Raw genomic sequence first — 16672 nt, 5'->3', positions numbered from 1 at the left:
AATCCAAACAGAATAAAGACACGTTTAGTGTTAAATACATATTTTTTCAGAAGGTACCATGGAGGACACCGGATGGGGACGGACTCCGCCTGGAGGAGCAAGAAAGATTGCAATGACAAAAGTCTGCTTCATTATTACAGTGTCTGCATTGTTTGCTGATGCTTTATGGTGGCTAAATCAGTAGTGAGAGTACAGTTTAAAGGTCCCAATCTCCACTTAACTGACACAAAGTCGGCGGTGACTTAACATGAAGTCGTCCATGTATCTCACTCAGGATCATATTTTTCCTGTTGACATTGTCATTGTGTGTGCGAATGATCTGCATTACATCGTTTTGCCAGCATATGTTTATGTATTATAAGTGAGACAACCTTAAAAGCTTCAACACTGAACATACTGTAGGATGCAGAGGGTGAATAATACATCCATGCATGTTGCCTGAGCAAAATGATAGTAGTAAATGAATCCCACAGCGTTACGCAGGGCTAATAGAGACGTCATCGCAGATGTTTGCATTAACAGCTTCAAGTTTAAGTCTGGCTCACGTCTGGATATTAGTTTCCTCCGCTCTCATGAGCTCATCACGTGATCTGCGTGTGTGTGTGTGTGTGTGTGTGTGTGTGTGTGTGTGTGTGTGTGTGTGTGTGTGTGCGTGTGTGTGTGTGTACGCCATGTCGCTCCCAGTGAGACTGTGTGCTCAGCTGCGAGGAGCATGTCGGCTGCAGTGTGAGGAGGAGACTTTATTACAGGAGAGGCTCGCTGTCGGTGAAGCCTTCCGAAACGAAGGCATTGTTCTGCCTGAATTTGTAGTTTGAAACAAGAAGTTATCGACGTCTTGAAGGGAGAAGGTTAAGGCTTCGAGTTGGGTAAGTAGCGTGGTGTTTTCTGTCACAGATCAATCATGCGCGTGGGGGGTTTTTCTGGACAGTTTATTTTCAGGACTAATTGAGTAAAGTTGCAGCTCTGTGATTTGAGATGACTTATAAAGGCGATCGATCCATACCTGGTGCGTTTTAGTTTACCTGTTTGTTTGTAGGTGCACATTTCTTTTTTTATTTGAGCATAACAGCAAAAAGAAAAACGTTACAACTGGAGACAAAAATAAACAATTGCAGGCAACTTTTTACGCTTGGCTAATGTTGAAATTTTGTCAAGAAAAATGCAAGAAAGTGCAAAGAAAACAGACTCTGGGAATTAATCCTGACGCAGCATGTGACTTACACGTCACTGAAGAGACGACACATGGCGCTAGACCTTTATGTTTATGTTTTTATATTTTGGATCCCGATATATCTTTAATGTTTTAATGTTTTTATGGAACACAAGAATACTTAGCCCCACTATTGCTTGTGTCAAAAAAAAAAAAAAAACCTCAATTGTTATAACAGAAAGCTACTCGACATGAATGGCATATTCACATTTTCTTCGGCCAAAGTTTTGTATTTTTTTTATTAATTATGAAATCTATTGAAAAGTTTGGACGATAGTGAAGCATCAACTCTATCAACAAACACTTAACCAGCAGTGCACACAGCCGAGAAACGGCATTGGATTTGCAGAGTACAAAGATGCTTATCACATTACTCAATATGCATTGACCAATTAACCTGAGTGCACGTGGGATCATCATGGCTCATAATTCAAAAGAGATCGTGCGATTATCTTTAAACCTATAGCACAGGTTTACACCCTGTTTCTTGGTGTATGAAACATCAGAGCGTGTTTGACATAATCTGTAGTCTTTTATCAGACGGTGTCAAAGAGTTTGGCCCCTAAAACATATTGAGTTGCCTTCATGCAGCTGATTCTCAACAGCCCTGCTGTCAATACTCTTGTTTAGGAAGTCATTACACGTTTTAAAGGACAAAAACACTTTAATAGTAATAATTATGTTTGTTTTTCTAAAGACATATATAACACAGTATATTGTACCTTCGCTCAGTTCGTACATTTGTAATATTTCATATTAAAGGTGCACATTTTATTCAGCTTGAACACCAGGACTAGAAGAGTGTGATTTGTATTCACAAAGAACCCCCTGCTGTGTGGACTTGAATAGGTAAAATCTTCTCAATACCTGGAGAGAAGGCGGTTTGGTTTGTGTATTCAGAATGGGGCTCATTGACAGTCTGATGGAGCGCCTCAGTCAGACACAAGCTTCAAAACTAACTCATGTGTGTCAAACTTGTGTTTGAGATACGTGGTCCATCAGCATGTGGGCTGCAGGTCATAACCGCTCTTGTTGTGCCAAAAGACAGTTCTGCTGACGGTCTATTTTTAGATGAGCATGGACACCTTCATGTCGTCACACAGCTACATTTCTTTATTGCAGAGTTCATGCTGTGGTTTGGTGTATGGTGGTGTATTCCACAGGGAGTCACCATGTCACTAAAGAAACAGTCTGGATTTCACACATTGTCTGCTCTGCTTTCGCTTCTTTATATTCCTCTCTCTCTCTCTCGCTCTCTCTCTCTCTCTCTCTCTCTCTCTCTCTCTCTCTCTCTCTCTCTCTCTCTCTCTCTCTCTCTCTCTCTCTCTCTCTCTCTCTCTCTCTCTCATCGCATTCCCAGTTTGCTCTCTATCGTAGGTGGTTGCAATTTTTATTTCAGAATTATGCTTTGAATGTCACTATGTTTTGCATTGTGTTGATATATCCAAGATGGAGGCAGCATGGTTTTGGGGATGTTTGTAGGTCGGTCTGTCCGGTCCATTCTCATAAACATAAACTGTCTAAAATGGCTTCAGATTTAGCGAGAACAGTAACTCAAGGATGAACTGATTAGAGTGTGGGGGGCAAAAGGTCAATGTGTTTGGCCATCTCAAGAATAGGCAACTTATCTGTGAATAATGGTGCGGTTAAACGAATACTATATAGTTGTTGCTTAGCAAAATGGGCTTGACAGATTTCCCAATCTAAATTCCTTCCAACAGTTGTGAGTGAGGATCCACAGTCACCTAACGCGACGCAGCTCGGGCGAAGTACAGAAGAAGAAGATGGACTACACAGCCACAGGCAGCTGGACTCTAGACAACAACCCTCCCTCCTCTGCAGTGAGGAACTCCTGCCACCCCAATCTGAAGGTACTGTCCTCCGCTGACACACCCTTGGTTTGACCTGTAAACAAATCTTCACTGAATGCATGTCATGAATTAAAGATTGTTTTGTTCCGGTAAATTCAGTCCAAACTTTGGCATATTGTAAATGTCTTTCCTTGTGGTGTGATGACAAATGTGTCCTGGAGCACCTTTGTTATCATGTTTTGTGTAAAGACAGTACAAAACTACCAATAATACAGAACAATTATATCAATATCAACCTCCAAAAAACCTTTACAGTATTTCCACAATTATTAATACATATCTTGTAGATTGTGTTTTTTTCTGTTTTTTTTTTTTTTTAAAGTAGCAGAGAAGGAAAAAGTACTTCATTACATTTTCACAAGCCAATGGGTGCAGCGTTGAATAGCAGAGAACATTCATAAGAACGTGTACAAGGTGAAGTATTTCCGACTGAAATGGACCTCGAGAGGACCACACACATGTCTCTACAATTACAGGCATCACATGTACGTAAGAGCCACACAGACTGCACACGTCGGTGAATGTACTCTCCGGGGTGTGAATATCTAAAAGCTCTCGCTGTCTCCATTTCTCCTGCAGCAGGACTTTTACAAGCAGGTTACAACCGCTCTATTTATCTTTTGCTGATGAGTTGTGAGTCTGGTAGGCTTCGTTGATGACCATACAAAGGTGTTGAGCTCTCTAACCTTCAGACTGGGTAGTCAGTTGAGAAATTCCACAGACAAAGTTTGTGCTTAAGTAAAAGAGGTCAGGTTGGACCTCTTTATTGGATTAAGAAGCACATTGGAGAAAAATGTAAAAAGCTGCTTAGTGAAATACCAGGGTAATTAAAAGAAACATGCCTTTCATCCATGTGTGTTCTGCTTGATGAATGAACCTCTAAGTGAGGTGCTTTGAATACAACATGCCTTCTAGAAAATGTGTTGTTGTCTCCTTGTAGCACACACACACAAACATGGCTAATATTCACAGCAGCAATTTGAGTGTTTGTTGAGCCCACATTAGGGTTGATTTGATCTGCAGCCGAATGTTTTTGAGACTGGAAACTTCATCCGGGGGCCCTTCGGCTCCAGACAGATTTCCTGCAAATTGACACCTGACGAGCCAACCACAGCTGTATCGAACATGGTGCGTGTTTGAGACGACGACGACGGTGCAGAAAAGCGCAACACTCAGTGCTATGTCACATGTTTTGTTGCTCTAATCGGCTGTAGTTCTCTTCAATGGTGTATATTCTTAATCCATCTGTAAATTTAATATTCTTTCATACTGCTAATTTTGTATTTTTTTAATCTGTTTTATTATTGTTCTACTGTTTATTTATATTACTTAATTATTTTTTTTATCTTATTACTTGTTAGCAGTGCTGCTGTAATCCTGTAATTTCCCCACTTAGGGACTAATAAAGGATTATCTTATTTTAAATATATATACATTTGATTTACACACATCTTTTTGTAAAACCACATTATGACAACTCAAACAAACGCTTCTGTGGAATTAAAATTATTAATTGGTTTTCTGTGACAAAATTACGAAGTACACATTTTGTGCAAAGCAACATAAAGACAATGTAACATAAAGTTATGTAAACATTTATCGTAGAAGGTGTAGATATTGGATGGATAAATGCATAGATTGCCACAGCAGAGTGTTGCCAATAAGAAGAATAAAGCAAGATATGTATATATATATAAGACGATGGTAAAAGTACGTTTCAAGAAGAGATCTGTCATTATGTTCCTCACACCTCACTATTCATTGTTCCAAAAAAGCAATGACGGTTCCTTTAAGTTATGACAAAACGCAGACGGCTTGACGCCGGTGTCAGGTTTCCACCTCAACATTATTAATGCAGTCAGATGAAACCTTCCGTGCCTCAGAATTGCTGCACGAGCATTATATTCACTTATATTCCGTGGCGCGAGCAGTCATTTTGCACTTGACATTAGAGCGACGCCGATCCTTCCATCGAGAGTTTATCAATCAGCTTCAGACCAGCCATGTAGTTGCCGTGGCAACACTGACACCTTGTCATTTGCATAATCTATAAAGTGTTAAATGAATGTTGAGGAAATATCAGTATGTGCTGGGAGATTTCAGCTCACTGAGTTTTTTCATAAGCAGGCTCGTGATTTCATTAAAGTATGCAAGTTCATAGCTCATGTTTAGCATCTGGTTAGCTGATGCTACATGCGGCATGCTCAATTCTTCACCATCTGCTAATTCATTTGTGCTTACAGAGCGCTGACCTGAACATATACTTACATGAGTGGCACCGAACCTGTGTGTCTCTTACTGCAACTGATTATAGAGTCACCGTAGAATCGGTCATGTCGATGTTTCGTAAAATGTACGTACATTTTACAAAACATTATTTGGTAGTATCTTTAAATCTTTATGTTCTTAATTAAATCACCATTATTGTCAAAGCTAGTGGTTTGTGAATATATAGCAGTTTAATGGCAGGGATATATTAATTTGACTGAAAAAAACAACTTTTTTTGTCATGTGCTTTTCTTACAAGCTGGTGTTATTTTCATCCCTAAGAAGGCATGCTATGGTTGCCTCTCACCTGTTTCCAATCATGCTGCATGTCATTGGGTCTCAGCTCATAGCGCAGTGGATGAATCTGCGTCCCAGTGGGTTAGGCTTCTCTAATCCTCTCTTTGTTACTGACGGTCCACAGGTGGCTTAGCTCGATACACTCTCAACACTCTCATGCTCAAACAGCCAGCGTTTCCTTCTTCAAATGTGTATTTGCCTTGCAAATTCACATCATACGGCACATAAACGCACACTCGCTCTAGGAAAAACATGCACAAAGTCTACATGTTAAGCTACTGCTTGAAAGTTCTATTCATTGTTTTGTTCTTGTTACAAAATCCTAGTTTTTCCTTCCAAAGTTTGACTTTTTGTGTTTCTTTCCACTGTGGCTCTGAGGCGTTTGAACCGCAGTGCCTGCCCTGGAGATAAAAACAATATTAATACAGGTGGATTTGTTCTTTTGAAATGAAATTGTGGAGGACACAACGTCTTCTCTTTCTGCATCTCTCTAGATGTTCATCGCATCCTTGTCCTTCGCCTACTTTGCCAAGGCTTTATCTGGCAGCTACATGAAGAGCACAATAACACAACTCGAAAGGCGATTCGACATCCCCAGTTATCTGATCGGTATCATAGATGGGAGCTTTGAAATAGGTGAGTTTCTCAATTTGTGTTTGTCCATGTGTCTCTGTTAACTGGCTAAATAGTTTAGATTGAGATGATAATTTCAGTTCAATGACTTAGATGTTCTTAGATACTTTGTATTTTACAGACCTTTTCTCACTAACAGTCTATACAATATGTATGGAATACAGCCTAAGAAGAATACAACACTAATTGACATTCTCTTAACAGTACAATTTCATTGCTTTTCTGATCATCTCAACCTTGCAGGGAATTTGTTGGTCATTGCCTTTGTGAGCTATTTTGGTGCCAAACTCCACCGACCTAAGATCATCGCAATCGGATGTATCTTGATGTCTTTTGGGACCTTTTTGATCGCCATGCCTCACTTCATCATCGGCCGGTAGGCAACACGTCATGTGTCTATGCAATCAATGCAGCTCACAAACTCCGTTCACGCCGCACTAAATGATGTATGTATTTGGACTTTACATTGTGAGTATCTAACGATACCGGATGCTTTCTCCCTTCCCTGGTTTAACAGTCAAATTGGTATTTTGTACGCAGCTATAAGATCGAAACATCAGTTAGATGGTCTGTGAATTCAACCAATAACTTCTCTCCATGTCCAGCAAGCTCACCTGAGTCCTCCAGGGCAGGTGACAGACCTGCTATACTGTCCTCTAGAGGTAAGAGTGGGATTCGTGTGCTTGGTCAAAACAACACACATTGCTTGTTTCTTTATTTTTTTTTATTCAATTTAGCAATGTTTTTGGCGCATTGTTTGTATTTGTGTATTGTTCCTGTGCCAGACAGATCCAAACAGGGAATTTAGACAACAGGAAACTAGTTTACTTTGACATTGCTGGAGTTGTCTCGGTGTGATGTGTTGGAGCGTGGTTAACCATAAGAACAACAAGAATGTAGTAATATAGACTATAGAGAGGCAGTCAAAGCATCATTGTGTTTTAATAATTTATACCTTTTGGAGGGTTTCAGTTTTAAATTCTCATTTTTCCTATTTCCTTTTGAACTGCAGGCTGTGAGCGAGAGTCCAGTGTTTCAATGTGGATCTATGTGTTTCTGGGAAATGTCCTGCGCGGGATTGGAGAGACTCCAGTACAGCCTTTGGGGATCTCCTATATTGATGATTACGCACAGTCAGAGAATGCTGCCCTCTATATTGGTAATGCATTTTAGTCACTGTTCCCAAGATTACTTAATAACCATGTCAATCATTCGGGAACGGATTTTCTTTTCATTTGTATCATTGACTAAAAGGCTTTTCTTTATTTAAGCAACTAAGAAAGAATTGTGTTTTTTAGTATGCACTGGTGGACACTAAGGATGTACTGAGGATTAGTTGGGAGTAGGTGCCAACATGTTTAGTACATACCAGTTTTAAAAAAAAAATAATAATTACAAAACAATTGTGTTATGATGCCGTTTACACGCATGTCTGTCCAAAATGTCATTGCGTTATGGCCAACAACATATTTTGTGACCATACAGTGACCGTTAATGTCCAAAATCAAATCTTCAAGTGAATGTTTGTGAAGAAAATCCCTCCAGGCGTCCCTGAGATATCACGTCCACAAGAATGGTACGGACATATGTCCAAACATTAGGCCTCCGGCTGCAGCTGCTGCCGGCGGGAAGGCATATAAATACATTCATTTGACTGTATTATTCAATGGAATGTCTTAAAATACCACAACACAATATGTCATAAAACTGAATGAAATCCAAACATTTGATGTTATTTTTGTATGTTAGTGGGTGTTGAATTTGGTTAAATTAAAATTCTTTGTTGTGTATTCTAGGATGTGTCCAAACTATAGCAATCATCGGTCCGGTGTTTGGGTACCTGCTGGGATCGCTGTGTGCCAAGATCTACGTTGACATTGGTTATGTGGACATGGGTGAGCAAGCTGTCACCTCACCGATGAACTATGACTGATTAAAAAAACAATGTTCTGCTCGGTGACTTGTTAATCATTTCTTCACACTGCAGAAATGCACTCGCACGCCTCCGTGGAGGCTTGGATTTAGAAATTGACTGTTGTAAGACACAATAGACCTGGCAAGAGGGCATGAATTAGGGCGGGGTAAATCCTGTGTGGTACGGTGTAATCTGACACTTTGAAGCTGTTGTAAATACGATACAGTAAGTCAGGACACGGCTCTCTGGTTCTAAACTGCTGCATTTGTTTTCTGCAGTTTCAATCATATATATAAAGCACTTTGAAACTGTATCATTCATGTTGCCTAAAAACAATTACAGTTATTGGAAGCACAATTACAGTAAATGCGAAGCAAATTAAACTAAATGAATCTACTTCCTGTGCTTTTCCTCGTCGCAGAGACGGTGACCATTACCCCCGGTGATGCCCGCTGGGTGGGGGCCTGGTGGCTGGGCTACCTGATCGCTGGCACCATCACCCTCATGTCTGCCGTTCCTTTCTGGTTCCTGCCTAAATCACTGCCCATGCCTGTGGAAAAACACGATACCAGCTGCACTCCGGAGCAAACCAGGTTCATCAAAGATTCTCCAACCATGGAACTCAAGTTCAGACCTGAGGAGCCGGTTAGTTTACATCAGATGGCCAAAGGTACGATTATAGCCACAGCGAGTGTGTTAAAATGTTTTAATGTAAAGTAATGGTATTGTAATCTGAATGCAGTATCTTTAGTGATGTTAAAACTGTCCCATTTAATGCTATCTTTTGCTACTACTTTCTGTATTCAGTATTCTTACATGTTCACCACAACTCAACTTTTTAAAGAACTATTTCTTCTTATGCATTTAAATTCGCCTTAAATCTGTGGACAGAAATGTAATTAAACAAAGGTAGCATCATTCTAAACATGTTGGAGGGTCTAGTTTTGAAGACCTTATGCATGTTAGAAAGGCAGTAATCTGAGAGTTTGAAGAGGCAACCCCTACATTTGAAATACTTTTCATGAACTTCCTCACACAGAATTTGTCCCCACATTGAAGAGTCTCCTCGGAAATCCTGTCTACATCACTTTTTTATGCGTGACCATCATTCAGTTCAACTCTCTCATCGGGATGGTCACCTACAAACCAAAATACATCGAACAACACTATGGCCAGTCAGCGTCAAAAGCCAATTTGCTCATGGGTAAGCAGACCGTTTTGATCATTCATAGCGTTTTCCTGGTTTAGATAACTTTTGTTGGAGAATGATTTGCATGCCGGTCCAAAGCCCGTGTTGCTTCATGGAAAGAAAAAGTGTTTAAGGATGCAAAGTGATATGCATTAGACGGTCATCATAAGAGTTTCATGAGCCAGCTTTTGATGAATTTTTTATGATCAGACTCCCACATCTCCCCTGAGGACAAGCTGCCGCTTCCATACGGCAGCCAGGTTTACTGAATTTATTGGACAGTTTGGCATGTATTTATGAATAAAAGCAAGTAATAACACCATTAATTAGGTCAATCTCATTGAATCAGAGATGCTGTAATAACAGCGGTTTCCTCCACGTAGCAAAGAGGCTGTTGCGTGATGAGAAATGCATTTCTATCCTCTCTGCCAACAAAAGTCATTTTCATCTTTAAAAACATGACTGCAGTACACTTTACATAAAATATGAATGAGACTACTTTCATATGAATGAGTGCTCTCTGTCTGATCCCTTTTGGGGAGCGATGCTGCCGGCTGACGTTGTGGCCTGGTGTTGCTTATTCCCGTTGTTTCCTGATGAATCCCTTCTATTCTGCGGCTTGGCTAGGCATGATCAACATCCCGGCTGTGGCACTTGGTATGTTCTCTGGAGGGGTTGTCATGAAGAAACACAAGCTGGGCATCATGGGAGCAGCTAAATTTGCCTTTGGGACCTCGCTGCTGGGCTACTTCCTGTCGCTCATGTTCTTAGCCATGGGCTGTGAGAACTCCAAGGTGGCCGGCATCACAGTCTCATATGGCGGGTATGTGACGCCTGGATGCATTTCCCTCATATGTGTAATGTCAGGTAAACACAGGTGTGTGTGAAGGAGAGGTACAGCAAGTCCTTCCTTCCACAACCAGCTGAGCTCGCAGAAGATCACAAAAACTCTAAATGAACACTTCAATCACCTCAACTGTGCAATATACATACTTTATTATGTATTTATTTGTATTCTATCTGCATATATAATATTGTTATTGTGCATGCTTTACTGTTTTTAGTTTTATTACTGTTTTACTGCTGTTTATTTATATTACTTGTACTTGCTTTTATTTTTGTTTTACTATGGCTCTTGTGTGCACTTTACCCGTTTGCTGCTGTAATCCTGCAAGTTTCACAACCACAGACCTAATAAAGGAATATCTAATCTATTCTAAAAAATAAATACAAGTCAAAGGTAACATTCAGATGAAAGCGCTCGGTTTGGATTTCGGGAATTTCCACAATAAATCAGTACACTGAGACACTTTCAGTCTCTCTATTTTCATATTCCATGCTGATTACTGTAATTGTGGCTTCCTTATTTGATACATATTTGATGTGAGCTGTCAATAATATATGCATATTCTTCATGTTGTCACATGCAGAGTGGAAGGCTTGTCTTATGAGGAACAGTCTCTCTCCTCTGACTGTAACTCGGGTTGCTCGTGCTCGAGAAGGCAGTGGGATCCGGTGTGCGGAGAGAATGGGATCACCTACATGTCCCCCTGCTTGGCTGGATGCACCGCCTCCATTGGGAGCGGCAGGAATACGGTCAGACACACACCACTGATTTCATGCCACATCCACATATATTTTAGTAACAAATGCAGCTTAAAATGTTGGCCTAATTACTTCGATTCGTTCCTTCCGGCCGCCAACGGAATAGCACATGACATTTCAGTTGTATTGGCGTGACTATTTCCCCTCAGGACAAGAAGTGTTTCCTATTGTTCTGCAGCTCATCCATCATTCTTCTTTGTTAGGTGTTTGACAATTGTAGTTGTGTGTTGCTGGCTGACACCCAACACGGCAACCTAACGGCCACTCCGGGCCAGTGTCCACGCAGAGACAGCTGTGACAAAATCTTTCCCTACTTCCTGGCCTTGTCTGTGCTCAGCTCCTTCGTCATCTCTCTTGGGGGAACACCTGGCTTCATGCTGCTTGTCAGGTCCGTCGACAACCGCTTGTGGAGTCACTCGACTCATTAGACACGCAGCCTGTTAGTGGATATACATCATGTCGTCATTTTTAAGAAGATGACACTTCCTGCTCTACCAGAGCATTTTTATAATTTCGTATCATCAGTGGAGGTATTTACAGAAGTTTGCATGACAGTAATAGTTCCACTTTTGCAGCTTAAAGTGTAAATTATTGTTCTTCTCGAAGTGTTGCAAAGTTTAAAAGTTGAGTCTCCTTAAACCCCTCTGTCTTTTCTCTACAGGTGCATTAAGCCTGAGCTAAAATCCCTTGCTCTTGGAATCTACACGTTGGCCACTCGCACCCTTGGTGAGACCCATCTTTGCTATTTTCTACATTACTGGCTACTTAGTGTACGTGTCAAACACATGGATATCTCCTAAGAGCTGACATTTAGCATTTAGCATGCTAGTTGATGGTACCGAGCAAAATTACTGGAATAACGTGTTTGTGTAGAAATCAAATAATTCTTACAAATCTTTCTAAAAATGTTAAGGATCCTATGTGAACTGTTTTTCTTACTAAGTATTGTAGAAACCTATTGACCTTTTTTTTTTTTTTTTTTTTAAAGTACACCAATAACATAATTATGTTTTGGCATTTTATCAAAGTGCCAATTGATTGGTTGATCTTACCTTGAAGCCACCCATAATGTTCTCTTTGTCAAAAGTCACAGGTTATTTTTCGTTTTGTACAGCTGGAATACCTGCCCCAATATACTTTGGAGCCATTATCGACACAACATGCCTCAAATGGGGAGTCAAGATGTGCGGAGGAAGAGGAGCATGCAGAATATATAACACCTCAGCTTACAGGTACTTTGATCTGGAGGGCTTTTGTTATAAAATGTTGTATGTAATATCCACTGGACGCCTTGTAGAACTACGGTTCACTTTCAAACACGACAAAACATCTATAACCAAGTGACCTGCCCTGCATGGCCGCAATGCAAGAAAACGATTACATGGATTAAAAATAAAGAAACAAACGTGTTATTGTTAGACACTTACCACAAAGGTAAAGTATAACGTATACATTTGCCAGTTCAAGCTTGACTTTCCCAGTTTGTCCCTGAACAGTACATCCTTCCCTCTCTTTCTTGCAGGATAGTGTACCTGGGCCTGACTTTGGGTTTAAGGACAATCTCCTTCTTCCTCTGTATTTATGGCTTTGCTCTATTAAAAAGACATATAAAGATGGAGGAGAAAAATGCTCTGACCAATGGGAGTGCAGAGTTGGAGTCACTAAGGAAAGAAGAGAAGAGCTCCATACACTGTGAGCAGTTTATACTGGGCTGTAATCCCGACAGAGAGACTCACTTGTGAGCCTCAGCATGAGCTCTTCTCTCTTGACTCCAAGGAGCATCTCAGTCAGATACTCAGAGAAACACAAGCTGTGGACTCTTTCCGTAGCATTCAGAGTATACAAACTGAACTGGATTTGAGGAGATGACGAGTCATTTTAAAACTAAATACACTATTTCTGGGAATGTATAAATATGTGTTTGTGTTTTTCATGAACAGAAAACTTTTGTAGAAAAAAACAAATGTAGTTGTGCTGTATTTTCTATGTTGTCTTCGTTTTTATGAATAAACTTGATGAAATACATTTTTGGATTCAACATATATTAAAGATGTAGTCTGAAAGCAGTTAAAGGGGACACTTCCCGTGTGTGCAAAACGTATAGGAGACTTGTTGGCTTTTTGTGTTGATGCGGTATCAGCATGACAATAAGGGGCACATTGTCTGAGGTTTTAAATGTTTATTTTAATGCTCATGTTTGTCATATAGCAACCAAACTGTCCCAAATCACAGTATCAAAAATGGCCGGGCCATCTCTAAATTGTTTTTTAAATTATGCATATAAAGGTTTAAAGGTAGATCTACTGTTCCAGGATGCTTAGGAAAATTAAAAGGCAGATTATTTACAACATTTCATTATAATTTGTTAAAACAAAGATGTTGGTAATCCGCACATCAAGACAAGTGCTTAGGTCACTGAAAGAAATTAAACAACTTTTGTTTAGTTAACTGGTGCACAATCTCTCTACATTTACATTAAGTTCATCTTGTATTTCTGGGATGTCAGATATTAATCATTATTAAAATGTAGCATAATCATGAGCCTCTGAGATATAATTTCAATCAATTTATACACTTTTACTACTGAAGAATAACATGCACAAATACACATGATTTCAGATATTTTATCCCATCAATTCAAAATGTGCCTCAGTTTAAACTGAGAGTATTAAATTAGTAAAAGATAATACAAAACATAGCCTCTAGTGACCCACTGCCTATAGCACACAGTTTTAGTGTCATGAAAAAAAAATATCCACGTAAAGAGAAGAAATCCTAAAACAATTGTCACTGCATTCCTGTGGTTACTGATCCTTTTTGTCTGTAGCACTCTGGGGATTCTGTGGATCAAGTGCAATATTAAAAACTCTACACTTGAGTATTAGGTGAGTTAATATACATTACATTTAGCTGGCATTCTTATCCAAAGCGACTTACAATAAGTGCATTCAACCAAGAGTACAAACTCAGAACATCAAGAATCAAGAAAGCGCTTTAAGTAAGTGCCATTAAAGTGCCACCATTGAGGAGCCAGGACAGCAAATAGTCGCAACTTTGTTGAGTATTTAGCTCGCAGCGACGGAGCTACAAGCCGATTTGCAGAAGCTGAGCAGAGAGAACAAGCTGCTGGTGTGTGTGTGTGTGTGTGTGTGTGTGTGTGTGTGTGTGTGTGTGTGTGTGTGTGTGTGTGTGTGTGTGTGTGTGTGTGTGTGTGTGTGTGTGTGTGTGTGTGTGTGTGTGCGTGTGTGTGTGATACCATCTTACCTGGAGTTGATGATGTTCCGTCAAAAGTCTGTCATACTCTTGTGCCAAACCTTTGGCCTGCCTCCTCATGGCCTCCACTTCAGCATGAGACTTGCGCACAGCTACACACACAACCAGTAGACAATTGCACTTCAAATCATCAGTATAGTACTATGGTGTTACAAATATACACATATATATATCAGAATTATAGCTTTTCTTGAACATTTTTTTATATGAACGTTCTTTCTTTATAAGAACATTTCTTTGGTTTCAATATACCTGTACAAAGGAAGTGATGATTACTTACCCTCCTCAGAAACCTTCAATTCATCTGCCAGCTTCTCAGCTTCCAGCTTCAGTTGCTGGTTTTTTACCGACATGGCTTTTTCCTCATCCAGAAGAGCCTGAGCACAAAATACGAGCACAGTACTCTATGACACGATGAAAATACAGTATGCAATAATGCCTCCACATTTTAAAAGGTGTACATGAGTCCCAAACATTCTGCAAACTAAAAGCAAATGTTATGCTAAAGATACAATATAAATTGAGCTAGATATTACATATTAGGGAAGTTTAGGACAAGAACCGGCTTTCGGACTACAAGACAAAACGAGTTTTAGTTCCGTCGTCGGACTCTGATTAACTCTTACTTGTGAGAGCTTCACGTTGTCGTCCTGGTGCAGCTTCGCTGCTTTAACAGCACTGTCCATCTGTGCCTGAAGACCTGCACTGTTCTCCACCGTGACGGCAACCTGGTTAAGCAAGGTGACAATCCGACGCATGATACTGTGGTGGAGGACAGGAAAAGATGAGAACCGGAAAGAAAAGAAGACAGGGCCTCAGAAAGTGAAGTAGACAGTCGTGTGGAATGGTAATGTTTGTCTTTGACTGAGGTCCCAAACACGTTCTGTGAGGCTGAATGAATGTGGAAGGAAGTAACACTAACAGACAGAGGAAGAGAGAGAAGCCAGATATGTAGAGGTTCCTCTGGGCTCTGAACAGCTTCATGTGGACATTGTCGTGTAAATTTGGGTTCACCTTGGCTTCGTGCATGGGCTCAGGACCTGAGTACTTCTGCACCTCACGGACAGCATCTGAGGGTGGGCAGGGGGTCAGCGGCGGGAATGAGCTGGACTGACAACATGCTGTCAGTGTACTTAGTGTCATTCAATGTCAATCATAGCAGTTTGCTTACCGAGGAAAAGTACAATAAGAACCATGATCATGGTAAAAAAGCCTTTGTTCCAATATGGAGATAACCAGTTCCATATTCCCCAATTGAAAACTGAACGCCATCTGCATGGTAAGCAAAAAGGCCATTGTGAGTCAAACATAATGCACAGTAGATCGACCCTGGAAGGACATGCATGCACTCTGCTGGTGATTTGTGTGAAGTGGCTCTTTAATGTTTGTTGCACAGGACTTTTTTTTCTTCTTCTTGCTTTAGAAAATGAGAATTTGGACAGAAAAAGCTGAGGACGAGCTGCTGAATTAACTTTTGCTCATTGTTTGGGTTTGTGTGTTAGATTGCAGTACCTCCGTGCTGATATGAAGGGTATGCACAAGATCAGGTTGACTGCTATCTCAGCATAGAGGAAGAAAGCCACAGCAGTCCACTGGAGAGTCATTGTGACTGTGATTTCCTGAAGCGATATACAGACTTAATTAGCTCCATACAATTACAAACATATCTGGATTGTATAACGCTGCAAAAAATATCTTTCTATATTGTTCTTTTTCTCCATTAGAGAGTAGCAACCAACATTAAATTACAACAGCAGTCATTCACCTATAAACAAATGTCATTGGAAGAATTCATATTAATGTGCTCATTGCTCGAAACTATATACAGTATACTATGCTACTCATATTGTACAGGGACTTTTCGAGCACACGCAAACGTTTCTGTAGGACTACTTCATGAAACAGGCACTCTGCAGCAGAAATTCATAGTCCATTTTCCTCTAAATCTATTTTTCCTCCTCCTCAGCATTAGTATGAGTGGCTTATTCTGTTTAAGAGCAGGAGGTGAACAATCTATTCCAAGCAATACACAGAGTTGTTGCCTTACCAGACAAAGTTGTGCGATCAGAAGAATGGGAAAGTCCAGACACGCATGCGCTCACACACATTTACAACAGCTGCTGGTGGGCATATAAGGAGCTTCAGCCCTAAATAAATCTCCACTGGAAGCGACATCATTGGTCTGCCACTTTGTATTTGTTAAAGGTCACAATCTAACTGATAAATATAACCAAAGGCTTTGAGTTCAGTTCAGAATGAGTGCAAGACTCGATTTTTTTATTCCACTCCATGTTTCCTGAGGTGTCAGTGTGCTTGTTGATGTCTTCTCATGTCACATGACATGGTACAAAAATAGGCATGTGAGGGAGGGACACTCAGTCTCTTTTTTTTAAAATAATAATTGCCTTTAT

General features: G+C 40.3%; 2 protein-coding genes across 2 annotated transcripts; one reads left to right on the top strand and one right to left on the bottom strand.

Moving 5' to 3' along the window:
• Positions 1–759: 759 nt before the first annotated feature.
• LOC137803885 (solute carrier organic anion transporter family member 1C1-like) lies at positions 760–12957 on the top strand. The gene is made up of 15 exons (XM_068602712.1): positions 760–866; positions 2932–3081; positions 6141–6282; positions 6523–6655; positions 6820–6941; positions 7292–7438; positions 8076–8174; positions 8616–8864; positions 9234–9398; positions 10011–10206; positions 10814–10979; positions 11192–11376; positions 11650–11714; positions 12103–12220; positions 12511–12957. The coding sequence occupies exons 2-15, from the start codon at positions 2995–2997 to the stop codon at positions 12728–12730; spliced, it is 2094 nt and encodes a 697-aa protein (XP_068458813.1). The 5' UTR covers positions 760–866; positions 2932–2994; the 3' UTR covers positions 12731–12957.
• Positions 12958–13163: 206 nt separating this feature from the next.
• On the bottom strand, positions 13164–16324 carry LOC137804630 (B-cell receptor-associated protein 29-like). The gene is made up of 8 exons (XM_068603977.1): positions 16309–16324; positions 15774–15880; positions 15433–15533; positions 15184–15331; positions 14888–15023; positions 14542–14638; positions 14253–14353; positions 13164–13828 (listed from the first exon to the last, which is right to left on the bottom strand). Exons 2-8 carry the CDS (start codon positions 15863–15865, stop codon positions 13793–13795), a joined length of 711 nt encoding a protein of 236 aa, XP_068460078.1. The 5' UTR covers positions 15866–15880; positions 16309–16324; the 3' UTR covers positions 13164–13792.
• Positions 16325–16672: the final 348 nt, after the last annotated feature.

The sequence above is a fragment of the Clinocottus analis genome, unplaced genomic scaffold (genome assembly GCF_023055335.1).
Source record: "Clinocottus analis isolate CAN_PGR_092001 unplaced genomic scaffold, fCliAna1.0.p SCAF_6, whole genome shotgun sequence".
NCBI lineage: Eukaryota > Metazoa > Chordata > Actinopteri > Perciformes > Cottidae > Clinocottus > Clinocottus analis.
Note: the sequence above shows the minus strand (reverse complement) of the source record. Positions and strands in the feature narration are given on the sequence as shown.

Coding starts and splice junctions, on each gene's coding strand:
- LOC137803885 (XM_068602712.1), top strand. CDS start 2,995: ATGGACTACACAGCCACAGGCAGCTGGACTCTAGACAACAACCCTCCC. Junction 6,656..6,819: donor CCTCACTTCATCATCGGCCG/GTAGGCAACACG, acceptor TTTTGTACGCAG/CTATAAGATCGAAACATCAG. Junction 8,865..9,233: donor TTTACATCAGATGGCCAAAG/GTACGATTATAG, acceptor TTCCTCACACAG/AATTTGTCCCCACATTGAAG.
- LOC137804630 (XM_068603977.1), bottom strand. CDS start 15,865: ATGACTCTCCAGTGGACTGCTGTGGCTTTCTTCCTCTATGCTGAGATA. Junction 15,534..15,773: donor CCCTTCATATCAGCACGGAG/GTACTGCAATCT, acceptor CTTACCATGCAG/ATGGCGTTCAGTTTTCAATT. Junction 14,354..14,541: donor ATTGAAGGTTTCTGAGGAGG/GTAAGTAATCAT, acceptor TTGTGTGTGTAG/CTGTGCGCAAGTCTCATGCT.